The sequence below is a fragment of the Melospiza melodia genome, chromosome 2, assembly GCF_035770615.1.
Source record: "Melospiza melodia melodia isolate bMelMel2 chromosome 2, bMelMel2.pri, whole genome shotgun sequence".
In the NCBI taxonomy this organism is placed as follows: domain Eukaryota; kingdom Metazoa; phylum Chordata; class Aves; order Passeriformes; family Passerellidae; genus Melospiza; species Melospiza melodia.
Window position 1 is genome coordinate 73,597,955 of NC_086195.1, and position 19,841 is coordinate 73,617,795.

General features: G+C 42.6%; 1 protein-coding gene across 1 annotated transcript; it reads left to right on the plus strand.

Moving 5' to 3' along the window:
- Positions 1-13,371: 13,371 nt before the first annotated feature.
- On the plus strand, positions 13,372-18,203 carry FUT4 (fucosyltransferase 4). Its single transcript, XM_063148873.1, has one exon. It carries the CDS (start codon positions 13,372-13,374, stop codon positions 14,575-14,577), a length of 1,206 nt encoding a protein of 401 aa, XP_063004943.1. The 3' UTR covers positions 14,578-18,203.
- Positions 18,204-19,841: the final 1,638 nt, after the last annotated feature.

The following is a 19,841-nucleotide window of genomic DNA, read 5'->3' on the forward strand; positions in this document are numbered from 1 at the left end:
ACTAACATGCAGCACAATTGTAGCAGTAGCAGCCGGGTTGGGATATGTTGGACCACATTTAGTGCTCTGATCAAGCTACTATTGAGGGCATCTTGGTCACCCACCTTTTAGAAGTAGTGTGTTATGTTCATCACTTTCTGTTGGAAAATGGAAACACAGCTTCTGAACTATGAATGATGTAACATGATTTTAATGTGTATTATTTTTAAAAGTTTGGTTTCAGGACATCAGTGGAAGAAGATGAATATACCTTGAGATGCATCAAGGAATAATAGAGACGTGGGTTACAAGCCACTTCAGTCCAATATGCAGCGTCTGAATATGCTTCATTTTATGACCAAACTAGTACTTTTGAGTATCAGTAGATAAACATCACTTAAAGTGAACTCTGTCGTTCTTCACCTCAGCCCGGCACCCTTTCGTAGGGCAGGCCCTGGGTGACAGCCCACAGCGGTGCAGAGTTCGCGATGTGCGTGTCCCGCTCCCGCGGCCATGCCGAGTGACACAGAGGGGCAGCTGGTGCTGGCACCCGGAGCTGTCCGGCGCCCCGTGCCCGGGCCCGCTGTCCCGGGGCTGCCGGCTGCCCCAGCCCGCCTCGGGGCCGCCCCGGTGCCCCGGGAGCGGCAGCGCCGCGGCGGCCCCGCCTGCCGGGCAGCCTGGCAACGCCCGCGCCGCAGCCCGGCCCAACCGCCCGGTAGCGGCAGCGGCAGCGGCAGCCATGAGGGCGGCGGACGGGCACACACCCGCGGCGGCGGCGGCGGCGGCGGCCGGGGAGCCGGGCAGCGATGTCCGCGGCGAGCAGCCCCGTGAGCACGGCCGTCCCCGGTCCCCGGCCAGCCCTGCCCCAGCCCGGGCCCAGCCCGCGCTGTCCCCTCGGGAGCCCAGCCGTTCCCCGCTGATGTCCCCCTCACTGATGTCCCCCAGCACCGCGGCGGGTGCTGGCCCTGGTGCCGTGGGGCGTCCGCATCCCTCTCCAGCTCCCTGGAGACTTCCTGCAGCGAGGACATCTTCTCAGATGCCTCTCCATCTTCGGCCCTGCCCTGGGATGTCTGTCATGGGGAAGGCACGGTGGCCGGCTCCCCAGTGGCCCTGGGCTGGCCTTGGCTACCAGCAGCCCCATCTGGGTGGACACACCAGGGTCCTGTCCTTACCATCCTCCTGTCCTGGGGAGTAGGGCCTGGCTGAACACCGTCATATATTTGTAAATTATTTGGTTCACTGTGTATTGAAGACGGATGCAGGGTAGCATAGCTTGACAGTTGCATTCAGCAAAGTACATCAGCATTCAGGGGATTTATAATAACTGGCTGTTTTGTAATATATTTTACTAACAGGACAGAAATGTGTATATGTTGAGCCACCTAGGAGAGTTAAAGAAATACTGGAGGAGCACTTTCATTTACAGGAAGAAGAATGCAATGTTAATCATCCATCTGCAGGTAATCCTCCTTACCAGCAAATGGCAAGTGTTTGTCAGAACAAGTGATTGTGGCAAAATTAGAGAACATTTATGTAATATCATGCAGAACATTTAGAAACAGCAGAATTGCATATAGTCTTTATTACTTTTTTCTCTCTGGTTTTGCTTTTTTTGGTGAGAAATTAGGGGACCAGAAGAACACAGATAATTCCATATGATATATCAGTTTAATAAACCAGAAACAATTGCCAAGCAATAGGGAGGTTTTGTTACCTTTCTCTTTGAAAGAAATGCTGCAGTACATTTGCTTATTAGTACACTTGTGTAGGATTGAGACCCATTTCTAAACTCACTCAAAATGAATTTAAAACAGTTGGATTCACAGACAAAAATGTACCTAAATTAGATAATATAATCAGTACCTAGCAGATGTAAAGACCATTTGAGCCTGCAATTCTTATTACTGTGACTAGGCTCTGTAGGGGATTATAGCACACACCTGCAAATGACTGACTTGGGTAGCCTCTGTGTGTAGTAAGCAGAGGAAAAAAGGCACTTTGGATATTCTTTTGACTTGTCCTAGACACCTGTCATTGCATGTGTCCTGCTCTAAAAGTGTTCTTTTAGCAGATATTAACACTGGTCTGCTCAGTCTGCTCATGTGCCTAATGTTACTGAGAGCTGATCACAACTATTTTTTCTGCATTCATCTGCCAAATTCAAATTCAAATTGTCTGGAGTATTTCAGTCTGGCTGAATAAATGGATGTTACTTTATATGCTCTCATGACTTTTGAGGAGTGTCCCAAAGAATTGTATGTTACAAAGGCTTAAAGTACAAAGATAATAGAGAAACACTACATAAATATTTGTTACAGGACTGTATAATATGGATCTACAGCAAGCTCAGTACAGAAATGGTATGTACAGCATAATGTTATAGGCATAGCATAACAATGATGAATGATGAATATGGTAAATATAGATGCTGGTGTACAGATTATTCAGTGAATACTGAATTCATTTTTTCAGCTGTTTGGACAATTAGAGATGCTTACTAAGTGGCCTGGGCTCTGATAGACAACAGTTGTCAGGTTGGATGGTTACTGATTTACACAGTTTAGACTGCTAAAGTGTATTGTTTAAAAGAATTTAGATGGCTAGTAAATTGTAATCTTTAAAATAAATTAGCTTTTAATTTTGTTCTGATGGTGATGGCTCTGGTTTTTTATTTGTTTGTTTAGTTTTTTGTTTGAGTTGGGTTTTTTGGGGAGGGTATGTTGTTTTCTCTATTTTTATGAGAGTATTTGGTATTCCATTATGACCAAAAAAGGATGCTGCCTGCATCAGTATTACTGCTGTTTCTTGTTTATTATAGACAATAATAAACTGAATAATTAACTGAAGCTATATCCTGCTTCAGTTGGGTGCCTGAGTAGTCCTAAGAGCTTCTATAAACAGTAGAGAGCATTGCGTGCCTTTAGCAATCTGAACTTCTCTCTGAAGATGTCAATCTGTTTTCATTAACAGTGGAAGAATATTATTGTGTAGTTTCATATTAATTTTAGAACAAGCTGAAGTAATCAGTTATAAAGCTAATATTTTGCCAAATTGTTAACAGTGGCTCTGGAAGGAGTTTGGAATGTGAAGAACAATTTCTCCATTAAAAGCCTGAAACCAGTGTCACAGAACAACAGTGATTTACTTTTACAGCCTCAATTCTACTCAAGACATGCAAGAATGAAAAGTAAGAGTCAATAATAAGAAACTTTCACTATAACACCTCATTTTTATGTTGCAGGGCATCTTTCTGCAGAGCTAACCCATCTCTTCTTTTAGAAAGTAGGCAACATACTTTGAAATCTTTGCAGAAGAAATCAGTTCAGGGCTGCTGTGTTAAGTCCCCTCATTTCATATTCTGAAACATTTTTTAAAGGTTCCACATCTATTCATGGAATAATCACTTGGGTTCTACTGATAGATGGTGAGTGTTGGTTTCATGTTCATTATGAACCTTATTGTTCTTAGCATACAGCCCTAAGAAATTCAATTGTTTGGAAAAGCACTCCTCCAGCACACTTCCTGAAAAGAGCTCGATCCAGATATTCTTTCAGGCATTTTAGTATTTGCCTGCAATGGTCAGCTGGTGCTCTGGGAAATGTGTTTCTCTCTTTACAATCTGTAGAGTGTGGCTTTTGTGGAGCACACCTGTTCTTTATAGCTTTTAGCTTAGTGTCTGCTCACATTCTCTCCTAACCTAACTCTCTTTAAACTCTAAGAAAACAGAGGTATTTTGCTTTTTAAGAGGAATATTTGTAGTGCCACGAGATTGCAGAATATATGAACTCAGCATATTTTGCCTCTACATGAAGCTCATTCCTACTATTCTTGGGGGATAGTGGTTTAAAAATACAGGTTTAAAAATACATGACTAGCACCTCTTTCTTCCTATCTTGATCTTGTGGGATCAGGAGATAATGGCATCTTAGTTACATGGATTAAGCTATTACTGGTGTGAGAAGTGTTTAACCAGTACAGCCTTCTGCCACACTGCCTTTACTTTAGAGTTTCTTACTTGTAGGAGCACTTTAATTATAGAACAGACCTAACAACTACAGAATGACTCAGAGTTTTGAGATGTTAGCATAATTTTAAAGCTCATGTACCGCAGGCTTCTAATCAAGACAAACAGTTTTCAAAGATCATGATCTTCTCCATTTCCTGCTCAGAACCCTGAAGAAAGAAGAGCTTTAAAACAAAGCAGTTCATCGAGATTGATGTAGGTGCTGAAAATCTGTGAATTTCCTTTGGGAATTTGAATGAGATTTCATTCCTAGGGACTGCTGCTGGGGAGAAGTGGTGCCCTCCTCACTAGCTATGCTGCCTGTTTTGCAGTGGGCAGGCAGGCCTCATGAGAGAAGAGGTGGCAGAAAAGATACACAATGGGAAAAATCTGGGAGCAATCTGGCTTCAGCTCCTGTGTTCACCAAACCATCTCCATTCATGCATTTTTTTCTGTGTAAGGATCTGGGGAAGAAAGGAGAGACTGGTGGGGAGATGGAGTGGGTACAGGCTATAGAAATGGACAAAAGGGAAGAGATGATGAGAGAAGATGAGCCTGCTGTGTTTAGTGCCAGAGGAGAGGAACCAGTGAAGGAAAAGGAAGAATCACTGATAAGAGAAATGAAAGAGGAGATATACAGAAGGTTAGAAATTCCTGAAGGAAACAGAAAAGAGAATACAGTTCAGGAACACAGAGATAGAAACTGTAAAAAATGAAAGGAAAATATGCAGAAGATATAAATAGAAGAGAGAAAAAAATATTCATATTGCTGAATTTACATAAGTAAATGTATTTTCCTTCTTCCTTTTTCTGCCTTTCCCTAAAAGTGACCAGTGGTTTGGAGGGCTCACTATGTGGTGTCTCATCCATCCTTAGAGCAGAAATTGTCTTTTTTACAGATTGCTGAATGTCAGTGCTTTGAAGACCTGAGGCTGCTTTGATGTGTCAAATCAAACATCAGCATAACTAGCTACCTTTGGAAATGTAGATGTTTGTTTATCAGATTTTTAATAAAGTTCTACTTGAATATGGAGCTATTTCCTTTTTGTTGTTTTATTCACATCCTCATACTACTTTTTAATCTGATGTTGTAAGTAGTCAAATCTGAACTGTATTTCCACCAGTGATGAAAACATCACAATCCAAAGATTACAAGATGTTCTTGCTGAAAAACGTGCAACTGTGAAAACACGTTTTCATAGTTTTCTCTTTTGCAAAGTGATTTTAAGTTCCAGCAGATGGTTTTAATATAACTGATGAAGTGCCTCATAATGCTTTAGGCTGAATTCATCCATTAAACTGAGCATTTCGAAAGGTGTTGCAGTAAGGCAGAAAAATTATAAAAGAAAGGCCTCAAAAAATCAGGCCTGCTCTGTTAGATCAGTGGCTAATCTGTAATTTTTTCTAAGTGAAGCTAGCACTTTGCAAGTTCCCATGTGAAAACAATCCTGGTGTGAACAGTTTGTTAACATAACAATCTATTCCCGGGTGAAAAACAACTAGCACCTGCATAAACATGAAATCTATCCCCTGAGAATCAGTGAAGAAAATATGTAAACAATTTAGGAATAGAAAGATTCGATAGACAAGAAAAATTCTTTTTACTAACCAACAGAGTAATTGGCAAGAAAGCTACTAACCAGTTGGAGTCACACATGAGGTCTGTAAAACTAAAAAAAGGAGAACAGGCAGCAATAAAAAAAAAGCCTTTGATACATTGCTTGGTGTGTCATTTCTGTCTGTCTCTACAATGACAAGAAGGCAAGAGTTTGTGATTCAGTATCTAGCCTGATTTCATGAAAGTTTAACATAAATAAGCCTCTCTCCATGTAAGAGCTATCATAGTATCAAAGAAGCACAGAGACAGCATGGAACCTGAAATAACTAACCTCTCACTCTTAAACCATTATTACAGTGAGGTAACACCAAACGAATAATAGTTTGCTTTGTGTTATTATGCCACTTACGAAACAAATCTAGATCCTTCATACTGTATAAAACCAGAAAAGATACGGAGTCCTCCAGAGGCAGTTTCACCATGGACCTCTGTGTGCTACAGGGGCACAGCTGATTCACCATGGCTGCTCCTGGAGCTAATCCTGCCCCTCCTTCTCCACTGACCTTGGGGTCTACAGGGCTGTTCTTCTCACACATTCTTACTCCTTTCTTCTCTGGCTGCAATTGCTTTGGTGCAGTACCTTTTTCCTTCTTTATTTTGTTATCCCAGAGGCATTATCACCATTGCTCATTGGCTCAGCCCTGGTTAGCAGCAGGTCTGTCTTGGAGCCAGCTGGTACTGCCTCTGTTGGACACAGGGGAAACTTCTAAAATTCCTCACAGAAGTCACTCCTGTAGTCAGCCCCTGGTACCAAAACCTTGCCTAAGAGGTGGAGATGAGATTTGTTTCTGGGCCTCTCAGTTCCTCTGGAAGTAACTATAACACACTGAATATTTTTAAAAAGAAAGCCTCAGTGACAACTTTGTGAAACTGGAATTTAATTTCCTTTGGGTTTTTCCTACAATTATCTGTGAATTAAATCAGATGTTTGCTCTTTGATTTTCTGGATCTCCGCTCTGACATTAGAAATTTGATTTTATTTTTGTATCAGTGAGAAGGAAAAAAAGAGAAAAACCAAAACCAAAACAGCCGCTCAGCAGGTTTCAAGCCAACTCGTCTCAGTGTTTCCATTTGACTTCTAAATGAAAAAGGTTGTTGTACTGAATATTGTACCTGAGACACTAGAGGGGTAACTCCTTTTGAAAATACTGTTTTTGCTTTCTAGATGCAAATTTGATCATGAATCACATAATAATGTTTGAAAAGCACTGGATTTTTGGGCAGGGACTTCAGTTAGGCTTGTTGCACCTTGCTTCTGCTTTGTTTCATTTTACCCTACTTTCCTCTCCTTGCTTTCCCATTCTGTTTCATAATCTTGTTTTAAAATTTTCCAAATGAGAAGACTTCCTGGCTCTATCCTGGATTCCTGCACTAACTCAGTTTTGGTGCAGCATTTGGTGCTCATCTTCTCCCTCTGCCTTTTTGTGTGACCTTCTACAATAGAGAAATCCCTGTTAGATCTTTTCTACTGAATATGTTACCTCACTTATGAGGCTGTGGTAATTCTTACCTAGTCTGATATATTCATGTTTGTGACCTTTTTATGTGTCTCCTCTTTTATTTGAATAAAACAAAGCAATTTGTTAAAATATAATCTTGCATAATAATAATGCTATTAATATTACTGTGATATTTATAATATTTTATTAAATAGGGTGTTGGGTAATTTAAATTAACAGCGCTCACATTTTATCATAGTGACTTTTTACTGTCTAACAGTTTGGCTCTCCTTTTCTCTTTTTTTATTTTATTATTTCATTGCCAAACTCAACACTACTGTTTTGAAAGATAATTGTTATCATTGCTTGTATCATTACATTATTGCTTGTATTAGTACCAGTGATTAAACACTTGTATTTTTCCAAGGCTACATCTACATTATTAAGTAATGAAACACAACAGGAGAGGGTCAAGTTATTAAAGCAGTTGGTATTGAGAGCCCCATAACTAGATTATGTGTGGTTTAGAAGATTTGCTTCAAATTAGGGTAGTTTTGTCTCCAGGACTGAGATATGACCCCAACCCCTGATGTTCAAAGATGTCCAAAGAGAAGTTTTGTCACAAATCCTTGCTCTCTGTCCTGGGAGATGCTCACTGGGTAAAATGAGAGCATCAGTGCTGGTTGCACATCACTCTTGCCACTATGGTTGCACAAGGTGAAGGCCAGTGCTGAAAAAACCCAAGGAAGATTGAAATTATTGATAACTGCTTACAAATATCCACAGAGTCAAATTCTGTCTTGCTGGTACCCACAAGTGTTTGAGGATCGTGTGGGATTGCTAGGAAAATTTTTCTGCTCTGATTTCTGCTCTGGTCTACACTGGTGAACAACAAAGCTGTGCGCTTCAACAGAAAACTGAAGCGTGGCCTGGACAGGATCTTTCATTCACAGTGTGCACAGTAAATTTTTTCATGCCTGTGCCTTGACCTGGAAATATTAACTTCTCATGGTTTTAATCCAGCATTGCTCACAGTCATAAGTGAAACTGTAGCCAGGCAGAATATGTTAACACTGCCTTTGTTGCATATGCAGAAACATGAGTTTGTCTGTCCAGAAACTGTTCAGGCATCAGCTTTCAACTGGATCTTCTCATAATATTTCCAAATTTTAAATTTCCAAGCAAAAAGATCATAATCCCACATATGAAACAGAAGGAAATCAAATAACAGACATTTAGACTTCATGCTGAAATACAAAGTGTATCATTTATACAGAACAAAACTTTTATCACACCTTTTCATAGAGAATTTAGGTTCTTGGCAAAACTTGCATTGAAACCATGGGGACTATTTATGAAGAGACTGCAACATCATTCTTAGTGTCATTTTGGTACCAGACAGCATCCTTCCTCCTATGCTTTGAAGTTGATCTCATTTTCTTATGATGAAAAACTTCACAAGGTTTCCTCTCCTGACAGAATATCTGGGTTGATAGCTCTGGCTGAAAACACAACCATGTCTTACAGTACCTTTTAAACTGCCTTTGTAAAACAGTTGACACATAGCTTCAAACACTTTTCCAGGCTTAAATATTTCTGAAGTGTGACAAAACAGAGTGAGTCAGAGTAGAGGAGTAAGCCAGTTGGGAAGTTCCAGGCAGAAATATTTACTGCTGTTAGTGATGGCATCTATTCAACCTTCAAATAGGCAAAATATTTTTTATTTTGCAACAGCTTCATTACTAACACACATTATATTATTTTAAATTCCTGACTATCAGCAACATGACAACTTGCTGTGATTTCCATGGAGCAGTTAAAGCACTCCCAAGCTGCATATACAGTGCCAAGAAGCCTGGGTGGTCCTCAGTCCATGGAGCTATCTCCTGGACTGGTTTATCTCCAAAGCACACAAAACCAGATCTGTTCCCTGTGGGAGGTCTTCAGGCATCTGGCAACACTACTCAGCCTTCATCATGTTGTATTTCTCAGTGATGTCCACGGAGTTTTTCCCAAGTCAGAGCGAACAAAACTGCTTGACAAAACCCTGCCAGCACAAAGTAGCTGAAGTGATTGTGTCATGGATGTGTATGATGGCAGAAATGAGGCAAACTGAAGCTGACATGGGTTACTGCCAGGCTGGTATTTATTTCTCTAGATAAGAAATGAGACATTAAGAAGGGGAGAGAAACATCTGACCTACACACAGATCTGAGGAAACCTGACTTGCAGCCTTGGTCCTGACAGTGAGGACCTGCATCACTGTCAGCCGGGTCATCACTGTCACTCCCTACATCCCTCACTCTACAGCAACACATCCCATCTGGGTCTTAAATTTACCACACCAAGATTTCTAGGAATCTGCTGGACTTCTAGATGAAGGGCACAATTATCATTGCTTTCAGCAGTGACTATGATGAATACCCAATTAAAATGTATTTCTGCTGTTTCCTATACTGGGAGGGTTTGAAGACAGCAGCAACAAAACAGTCAGACCTGTGATTTGTAAAAATTCTAAAATATATCTCAAATATACATTTCATCTTGCTCTAGATATAAATTCCATAAAGATTTTTTAACTAGTGGACTACTTACAACATGTAAATGTAAACATATATGTAGCTTCCACAGCAGCAGGTGTAACAGGAAAATTAATTTAAGGTGACAATATTACTCATAGAAATGATTTAGGCTACTGTCCTCTCATCTTGAAATGATTAGATTCTTATTTGCCATAATAAACTAAATATGATTATAGTTCTGAATATCTGTGTTGTATATACAACTACAACTCACTGTGGATTTCAGCAATAGCTTTTTTTAAAGATCTCTAGATCTACAGCTTTAGCTGATGTTGTGTTGAGGAATACAGAAAACCATGTTTTGATTTCATGTTAAATAATTCAACAGATTTGTCTCGGTATAACAATCATCTTAATATGGATGCCACTGAAGTGCAGATGAAAGTCACAGTGAAGTTTCACTGTGAGACTGCAAAAAATCAAAAGTAACTAGGCAACTCTTGCTATGAATCATCACAAGGGAATTTTTTTGGGTTTTTTTTATCTTTCAAATTTGTCACTATTTGGCTTATAGAGATTTCCATGTTACATTGTCATGAAACATTTCATAAATGCTGAATTAATGGCAACATTTTTGTTGATTTACCATAGGCAGGATTAGGCCTTGCATCATCAATGTCATTAGAGGCAGGATTAGGCAGGATTAGGCCTTACATCATCAATGTAACTAGTCAGACTTTGAATTTGGAATGCTTAGCAGCAAATGCTTAGCAGCAATGGAAATGAAAGCATGACTAGATAAAACTCCTCCAAAGTCACGTACCAATGCTGAAAGCTCCTGAAGGAAAATAAGAACTGTCATTGCAGTTGATATGATCAAATTTATTGAGTGAATCAGAATTCCAGAAGACAATTGAATTCTCCCACTCACTTTCACGAGTCCCAGATTTCTCATATTATCAGAAAAATGTTTGAATAAACAAAATAACTAACAGCTGTGGGTTTGGACCATTTTGAATCCTTGATTAGTGAAGACTAGGGATTGTGTTCATTTTATGTAGTATTCGTTGTATCAAGTGGGCTCTGGATTGAATCTATCTATTCCTTAGAAGGAAGAGCATTTCTGTATTTTTTTGCAGTTTTCTACTGTTGCTTTCCCATATTCCCATTTTGTGACTAAAATCTGTCATTTATCTAGACAATCAGACACTGCCAGTGCCAGCAATGATTCACCTCATCCACAAGGGAGGACCAGCGCTCCCTGGAGATCCCTTCCAGCCAGCTCTGTATGTTGAAGCAGGCAGCCAGCTACCAACTCCAACCACAGCTGTTGGCATTTCTTATATTTTATGAGTGCTTGCAGCATGAGCTATGGACATACTGTGTTCACAGTATGGAATGTACAATAGGTTTATGGGTGTACATGACTTAGTTTCTAACCTAACACCACCGTCACACACAACTGTGCTTTATTTTTATGAGACCTGAATCACTTTTCTTACTTCTTGACTTACTAGAGTTAAGTCACAGGGCCTCGACGTATGTGTTATGTAAAATCTGAAATCCAAACAGTCAGTGAGAATTTATGCCTGGTGTAACTCTGGTGCCTTCAATAGACATAGATGAGAGGACCTTGGATCGACAGCTGTTGGATACGAGCTTGTGAAATGTCAGAGCTGGAAACTTGTTCAGTTCTGTACAAACACTGTCTGAACTGTGTGAGTCAACAGCCTTGCAGTTCACTGAAGCAAATTGCTTAGGAAAAAAGTTTCGAGCCCATGTGAGGAAGTTTTTCACAGCAACTCTGTGAAGCAGAGCTGGAAAAAGTAATTTTCTGGTAATCATGAGGTTTTGTAGTTTTTACATAACGGTGAGATTTTAAAGTAAGCATGTATGATTCTAAGAAAGCTGCAAAGGAGCAAAAAGAACCCTCTTTTAAAATTTATTTTCCTTTAGTTTTCCAAATTGTTGCTCCTCATAGAGGTGCTTGAAACAGACTGAATTTAACTGGAATTCAAAGCTATTGTGACAGCTCACTTCTTTTTTTTTTTTTTTCCTAAATAAGTGACTTATTCAAACTTGCTCTCAGCTTAACTCTCTAAATTACAAATGTTTTTAAAAAAATCCCCTGCATCTTCCAAAGCACTTCCCCAAAGTACAGGCCACAGGATACAGCATGCAAATCATAGGTCAGCTGGTGTGGGAAAACCCTTTTGCCAGAGTTTAAAACCTCTGTCTGTTTCAGGTGTGGACTGGAAGAAATAAATGAGAATGCACGTGGGAAGCAGCAGAGCAGTCCTGCTTTAGTCCTGCTTTCTCATGGGCAGTAGGGCAGGGGGGACCTGAGCCTGTGCCAGCCTTTGTGATGTGAATGGCAGGGCTCTCCTCCCCCTGTGGCCCTCTGGCCTGTGCTCCTACATGTGCTCGTGTATGGGGTTTGTGTGGCAAGGTTCTGCTAGTGATGGGGTGACAGGGGTGACTTCTCTGACAAGGTGCTAGAAACTTCCCCCCATGTCTAGTGGAGCCAATTCCAACCAGCTCCAAAACAGACGCACTGCTGGCCATGGCTGACCCCAACGGTGATAGCAATAGCACCTTTGGGATAATGTATCTAGAAAGGAAAAAAGGTACTGCACAGAAGCAATTGCATCCAGAGAAGAGAGGAATGAAAATTGTGAGAGCAGGCACCAAAGTCAGTGCAGAAGAAAGGGATGGAGGTGCTGCAGGGGCTGGAGCAGCGATTCCCCTGCAGCCTGTGGTCCATGGTGAGGCAGGATGTTCCTGGATGAAGGACCTCATGCCAGAACAGGTGGATGCCCATAGAACACTCTGCTGCTGAGCAGATTCCTGGCAGGATCTGTGGCCCCGTGGAGAAAGGGAGCCCATGCTGGGCTGGCAGGTTTGCTGGCAGGACTTGTGACCCCACTGGGGAGTCACGCTGGAGCAGCCTGTGGAAGGGAACCACACTGGAGCAGTGCATGAAGAACTGCAGGTCCTGAGAAGGACTTACGTTGGAGAAGTTCAAAGGACTGTCTCCCGTGGGAGGACCCACACTGGAGCAGGGGAACGGTGTGAGGAGTCCGTCCCCTGAGGAGGAAGGAGCAGCAGAGACACCATGTGATGAACTGACCGCAGCCTCCATTCCCCATCCTCCTGCGCTGCTGTTGGAGAGAAGGCAGAGAAACTGCGAGCAGCACTGAGCCTAGGAAGAAGGGAGGGGTGGGAAAAAGGCGTCTTTCAATTTTGGTTTTTGGTTTCATTTCCCATTACCCGAGTCAGATTTGATTGGCGAGAAATTAAGTTAATTTCCCCAAATCGGTTTTGTTTTGCCCGTGACTCTAACTGCTGAGGGATCTCTCCCTGTCCTTAGGTCGATCAGAGAGCCTTTCGTTGTATTTTCTCTCCTTTGCCCTGCTGATGAAGGCAGAGACAAAGCGCCTGATGAAGGCAGAGACAAAGCGCCAGCGGTGCCAGGGTGCGGGTACCCTGAGACCCCTTGTGAGCGTCCCTTCAACTTTTCCCGTGCGTGCTGGGGCCTGGGCTCTCACGGGGATCCCTCCTGAGTGCGGAGACACAGATTCCCTCGGCGGCCCCGAACCGGGCATGAGCAGCCGAGCGGCCCGGGGTCGCAGCTCCCCGGCTGCCGTGGCGGTGCTGCCGCACGGGGCCGGCGGCGAGGCCGCGAAACCCCGCCAGGCGCCCGAGCACCGCTGTCTCTGAGGGCGGAGCGGCAGGGCCGCGGCGGGCGGGGCAAGGCGGCACCAGGGGCGAGGGGCGGCACCAGGGCCGGGAGGCGGAGGCCGGGCGGGCATGGCCGGGAGGGGCGGCGGCCCCGACGCCTCCCCGCCACCGGGGCCTGGGGTGGGGGCAGAGCGGCGGCGGCGGCAGCAGCCCCAGCCCCAGGATGCGCTGCCCGGCGCCGGTGCCCTGCGGGGGGCAGAGCGGTGGCAGCGGGCGGCGGGGATGGAGGCGGCCCTGCGGCGCTGCTGCTGGCGGCGCTGGCGGCTGCGCGGGCCGCGGTGCGCGCTGGCGGCCGGGCTGCTGGGCGCCGCCGCCGCCGCGCTCGCCCTCTACTCGGCGCTGCCCGAGCCGGCCCGGGCGGAGGGCGAGGCGGTGACCGTGCTGCTGTGGTGGGAGCCCTTCGGCCGCCCGCGGCGCCTGCCCGACTGCCGGCGGCGCTACAACATCAGCGGCTGCCGCCTCAGCGCCGACCGCAGCCGGTTGGGCGAGGCGCAGGCGGTGCTGTTCCACCACCGCGACCTGGCGCGGCACGGCGCCGAGGGGCTGCCCCGAGGGTCCCCGCCGCGGGCCCCGCGCCAGCGCTGGGTGTGGATGAACTTCGAGTCGCCGTCGCACTCGCCCGGGCTGCGGGGGCTCGCCGGGGTCTTCAACTGGACCATGTCCTACCGCCGCGACTCGGACGTGTTCGTGCCCTACGGGTACCTCTACGTCCCGCCGGCGCCCCGGCCCTTCGTCCTGCCCCGCAAGACGCGGCTGGTGGCCTGGGTCATCAGCAACTGGAACGAGGAGCACGCCCGGGTGCGCTACTACCGCCAGCTGAAGGAGCACCTGCCCATCGACGTGTACGGGGCGCGGGGGCTGGCGCTGGCCGAGGGCGGCCTGGTGGAGACCGTCTCAGCCTACAAGTTCTACCTGGCCTTCGAGAACTCCCAGCACACCGACTACATCACCGAGAAGCTCTGGAGGAACGCTTTCTCCGCCAGCGCCGTGCCCGTCGTCCTGGGACCCCGCAGGGCCAACTACGAGCGCTTCATCCCTCCCGATTCCTTCATCCACGTTGACGACTTCCCCAGCCCGCGGCTCCTTGCCACCTACCTGAAATTCCTCGATAAAAACAAGCCCAACTACAGGCGGTACTTTGCCTGGAGGAAGAAGTACGAAGTCCACGTCACCTCGTTCTGGGATGAGCATTTCTGCAAGGTCTGCGAGGCTGTTAGGACAGCTGGGAATCAAATCAAGACTGTTCAGAATCTGGCCAGCTGGTTTGAAAGCTGATGCTCCTGGCGGGTGAGACTTGTCTGGACTGCCGGGGCCAAGTGTCAAGGTGTCAGGAAGGATGATTCTCACAGAAATCATTAGCCCAGGTAGACGGCATTAGCCACAGGAGACTGACATCAGTTGGAGAAGCGTACAGATACAGGAAAACAAGCTGTGAAAAGCCTACAAAAGGAAGATTTTTATTAATGAGAAAATTACAAGGAGACATTATGCCAGATGATTCCTAAAGAGCAAAGTTAAATTTCCAGAAGTTGTACAGTTACAGAACTTTTAAATTTCTGCACAGCTCAACATAAATATCTGATGCCAAATTCCTCAGCTGTACAGCTGAAACCAATTTTTGTGGCTATGACAACTTCCTGGACCGTGAAACTTTGCTCACAGAAGACACATGATCAGTGCTGGTTTTCTGTAATACTAAGACAAAAATGAATGTTTTAATCTGTTTTTTATGCGTGTGAAAGCTATTTACAGACAAATTCTGAGCTGCAAGTGTTGAATGTAAGAATCTGATGATACAGTAGCACCTTTTAGCGATGCTTTAAATTGCAGCAGCCAGTTAATAATACTTTGAACCAAATAATTGTTCTGTTTAGGAAAAAGTGTATGGGGGGGCTGAATCTGAGTGGACAGACAACTCAGATGATGTAAAGTATTTCTCCTTCTACCTGCTGAAACCATAGGCATGTTTATCCTGTATGGGAGTAGATTGGAACTTTAAGTACAGGAAAACAAAGACTGTAGGGAAGAAAGTTGGAACACTTCCACCCTCTCTTTATTCAGGAATTAGAAAATGTTTACAGGTATCTGCATGTTTTTCTCGGCAAAATTATTGCCATACAGGAAAATGCAGGGAAAGGCTCGGAATTGCAGGGGTTTTATTGCTGTATTGAATACATATACAGAAAGGCGATCTTTTTTCTCATATATCAGCAGACAGTGCTGTTGTGTAGCAACTCTTTCGATTTTTGGCATGCATTTAAAAAATTCTGCTGGGGGACAGACTAGTCAGAATGTTGTTTTGTTGTTTTTAAAATCATAATTACAAAAAAAAAATTCCCAAAACTCCCAAATCACTTCCATTCAGAAAGAAAATCACTGTAGAGAATAAGATCTACATTGTTGGTAAAATGCAAATTGTGTGAGGAAAGAATAGGAAAAGGGAATGATTTACTATTTTCTTTTCGTTTGGCTTTGAAGTCTTTTTGTGGCTCAGTTTTTGAATCAATAAATAGGTTCTTAAGGTAGAACTCAATTTGCTCAGTGCCTGTCAAGGAACATTTACAGTCATCATTCCCTTTTAGACTCCCACATTTTGCTGGAGCCATCCTAGCAGTGGATGTGTGGTTACTTTTTGGTTACATGTAATCTTGCTCAGCCAAAGCCAGAAAGAGACTTCAGTTACAATTGCACATCCTTGCCAAGCTCAGCCTCCCTGTCTTCTGCAGCTGTGAAGCTTGGTGGCAAAATTGGCAGCCTACAAGAGACTTGCCCACCTGAATAAGATATTAATTCTGATGCTTTTTAATCCATGGAGCTACTCAGAAACTTCATTCAGAATAAAATCATGGGCACAGAACAGGTGGGAAAAGGAGAAAGTCAGTTGCAAATAAAAGATGGGCATCAGAACAGGCAACCTTGCTGGCATTTGTGAGTCATATTTAGGTTAGGAAAGGATTAGATTTGATTTAAGCTCTCTGGGATATTGAATGAATGCTTTTAAGATGTATGAACTGGCAATCTGCTGTAATTTATTTGTAGTTAGATGTTCCCCATGATTAGGTAAGCTTGGAGCCAAGGATTATTGGAAAAAAATCCCCCTAATAATAATTAAGTTCATTAATAATTTGCACAGTTTTACCAGTTCAGATCTTGCAGGCTTCTCCAATTATTCCCTTCTGCTTTTGTGCAAGGAGGGTTGGCTGAAAGTACTTGATGAACCTTTCTGTTGTCAGTGCCCAAGTTGCTGTAGAATATTTACTGGGAAGGGAGTGAAAACAATCTATGCAATGTGGGATGTAGTAGGGATGTTTCCTAATGCTGCACTTTCACTCCAAGAAGTATAAAGTGATTGTTTAAAGTAAAAGAGGGGTCTTCATGGCGTGGTCATCTGTTTCTCATCAGTAGTTACTGCTCCCCTAATACTGGGTTTGATATTTTTAAAACTCCAATATAGGTATAGTATTAAGAGTAATACCCAAATGTCAGGATGATGGGCTCCCTCTTTTCCTTTGAATGTATAGTATTATTTTTTTCTGTTCAGTTTTTACCAGAGTTTGCAGAACTGTACACAAAAACACAATCTGAAAAGTAAAGAAATAATATTTAAGATTGCAATACTTTTTATCAATCTGCTGAAACCAGTGCATTTTTTTGAGTCCTCCTAATTTTTTTAGCATTTTGTGAAAGCTTCCAGGCACACAGTTCTACTGTGTAATCATTAGTAATGCCATGTGCAGAAGATCAAGCTGCAGGAGCATGGGAATTTCCAGAGATTGCAAATATTAATTTTCTTCTCAACCTCTCTAAAAAAAAGAGTTGAAATCTTTTTGTAAAATTCAGAAAAGAGCTACAAAGCAATTAAAGCATAGTTTGGGTAAAGTGGTCAAAATTGAACAGTATTTGTAAATTGTACATTGAGGCTTTTCAAGAACTGTATGGTGAAAACTGCAGATTTGTAGTAATTATTGCAGAGCACTTGCATTGGGAGAAGAGAAGCCTTTTCTAATTCCATCATTCTTGCATGGATGTTGCAAATTTGTGGCTTCCCATTTGGGAGGGAACTCAGTCCAGGCCTATAGCTGCTGAAGTCAGTATTGCAGAATTTCTATAGATCTCTGGTTTTTGGTCGTCCACACCATGAGCTAAGAGTGTACTGTTACAGGCAAAGGACTGGCTTTTGTAATGCACTTTGTAGAGCTCTAGTTCAATGATAAAGTTTGCCTGAACAAACTGTTTTGTACATTGGGTACCAAGGCATTGCAGATGATGTATACAATCCAGTTGTAAAAATTGGGGAAATCTATTTTCTATTTTTAGTAGAAAAATTTCCTTGAATACATTTTGGAAAATTTTTTATCACATGCCTTAAAATATTGGGGTGGAGGGAGAGAAAGGAGGATCGATCATTATCTTCTGGGTTTTATAAGAAGAAGAATTACCATTACTTTTTGGTCATTGATGTAAATGGAATAGAGATTTGTGTGATCCCTCAAATTACATATGTATCTCAGGGAATTTTGTACTGTAAGGCGTCTTGATCTTCATAGAATGAAGTAACTTTATATTAATGATATATATTGACACTCAATAAAATTAAAGGAAGTAGTGCAAAATGACCCTATTTTTTATTCTGTTGTCTGTGTTATGAAAGCTGAAGAAAACTGCTTTTTAAAGAGAATAAATGTCTTTTCATATTGGTTTAATAAATAAAAGTGGCTGATTGTTTTCAGTGCAGTCAGACTATGTGAGGTTAGGCATGAAACCTGATTCTGCCAGGAGAAAAATATTTTCATAGGAAATGCTGTGCTGAGTTATTTTCTACATGAAAAGGTGCATTTATTGAAGTTGGGTGTTGGAAAAATGTCATTTCAAACGAAATAAAAAAACTAACTTTCTCTCGACCTACAGAGAATTTGAATGTGGTTGGATTCTTTTTGCCCCCCTTAAATTTCAGACTGAGACTGTGTTTATTTTGGTATTCAGCATGTAGTGTTTTATCTTCCTTTTTAGCTACAGCTTTTTTTCCACGGTTGTTCATGGTTGTTTTCAACTGAACAACAAAAGACCAAGAGCCAAAAGCTGTTTTCCCTAAGCTTGTGTTGACACTGATTGCTGCACAAGTGTGGCTCACCCCTCTCTTTACTCATCTTCTGTACAGCTTAGTGCACAGTACTGAGAAAGCATTTCTGGAAATTCCTGCCCAGCCAGGAAGGGGGCATAGCTACAGACCTTGCTTTTCCCTGTATCATTCTCACATTTAACTTTTCTAAGTAGAGCTTAAACTGACTGCTTGCTTAGTCCTGCCTGGGGGGTGGGGGGGGGGGGGAAACATTTTTATAGCTCGTTTTCCATTTTAGCTCTGAATACTGGGTTTGGGAAACTGGTTAAATATTTTTCTGACAAATATTAGGTACCATTTGTTCAAGCTTGTTTGGTGAGTGTGTGAGTGAATGGGTGAGTTATGCCTGATTAAACTCACACAGCCCTCTATCCAACAGTCATATTAAATGGTGTTTGTTTTAAGAGAGTAAATAACCCAGTGTAGGGTGCACAGACCTGACACAATCCAAAATCTGTTGATGAGAACAGAGTGACTTAATGTGGATTTAAGTGGTGTTTAACTAAGGATAAGTCAGGATCCAAGTATAACAGCCTGTTTTTAATCAGTAAAAAAAAGTCATTATTTGAATAACTTGCCTGTAACCAGCTTGGTTTATTTAACCAATTCAGTTTTACAATTTGCATAATTATGTCTTTTCTTCTGTGTGGTCATTTAAAAAACAATACCCCAGGCCAGAATTTCTGTGTCTTCTTTGCATTCTGAAGATTTATGTTTTTTTAATGATCTTGAGTTAAATACTTAAGCTTAATTTTCACACAGTGGCAGCTGTTCCTGGGAGTCTCACCCTGAAATTATCTGAGTTAAAAAAGTTAAACCTGTTTTTCAGGAGTGCTTTGAGGGCTGCAGGGATTTCTCACTGCTAAAGGTTCCCAATGTGCTCAGGAAGCATTGAGAAGCTAGGACACTCTTTTAATTGAAAAATTTTCTCCTAAGGAGTACATACTTTTCTGAATTCCTTCAATGATTTTAGGTCCTTATAATTGCATAGGTTTAATTTTTGCAACAGATTTAAGGTTGGACTTTATTTCAGGAATGCTTAATATTTTAATAATATTCTTTTTAAAACTATGAAAAATAGTCCCAAATTTGGAACTTGAATTTTTCTCTACTTATCAAACCATCTTTTGAAGTTAATTACCCCATAGGTTGGCTGTGCACATTATGGAAGAAAATTCTGCATTTGCATCCTTGATTTTGTCATGGATGTAAATGTGCTGTAGATATTTTGGATTATGAGAAGCTCATAAAACAGGAAAACAGAGCATTAGGAATGCCCAAGCTGTGGCCTACTCTGGCTCTGAGATCCTGATCACATGAATGCTTAGGACTGGAAATTGGCCATCTTGCTTTTAAGCAGAAGGCAGAAAGATGATTGCAAATAAAAAGCATAGATTATCAGATTGTGAATATATTTTGG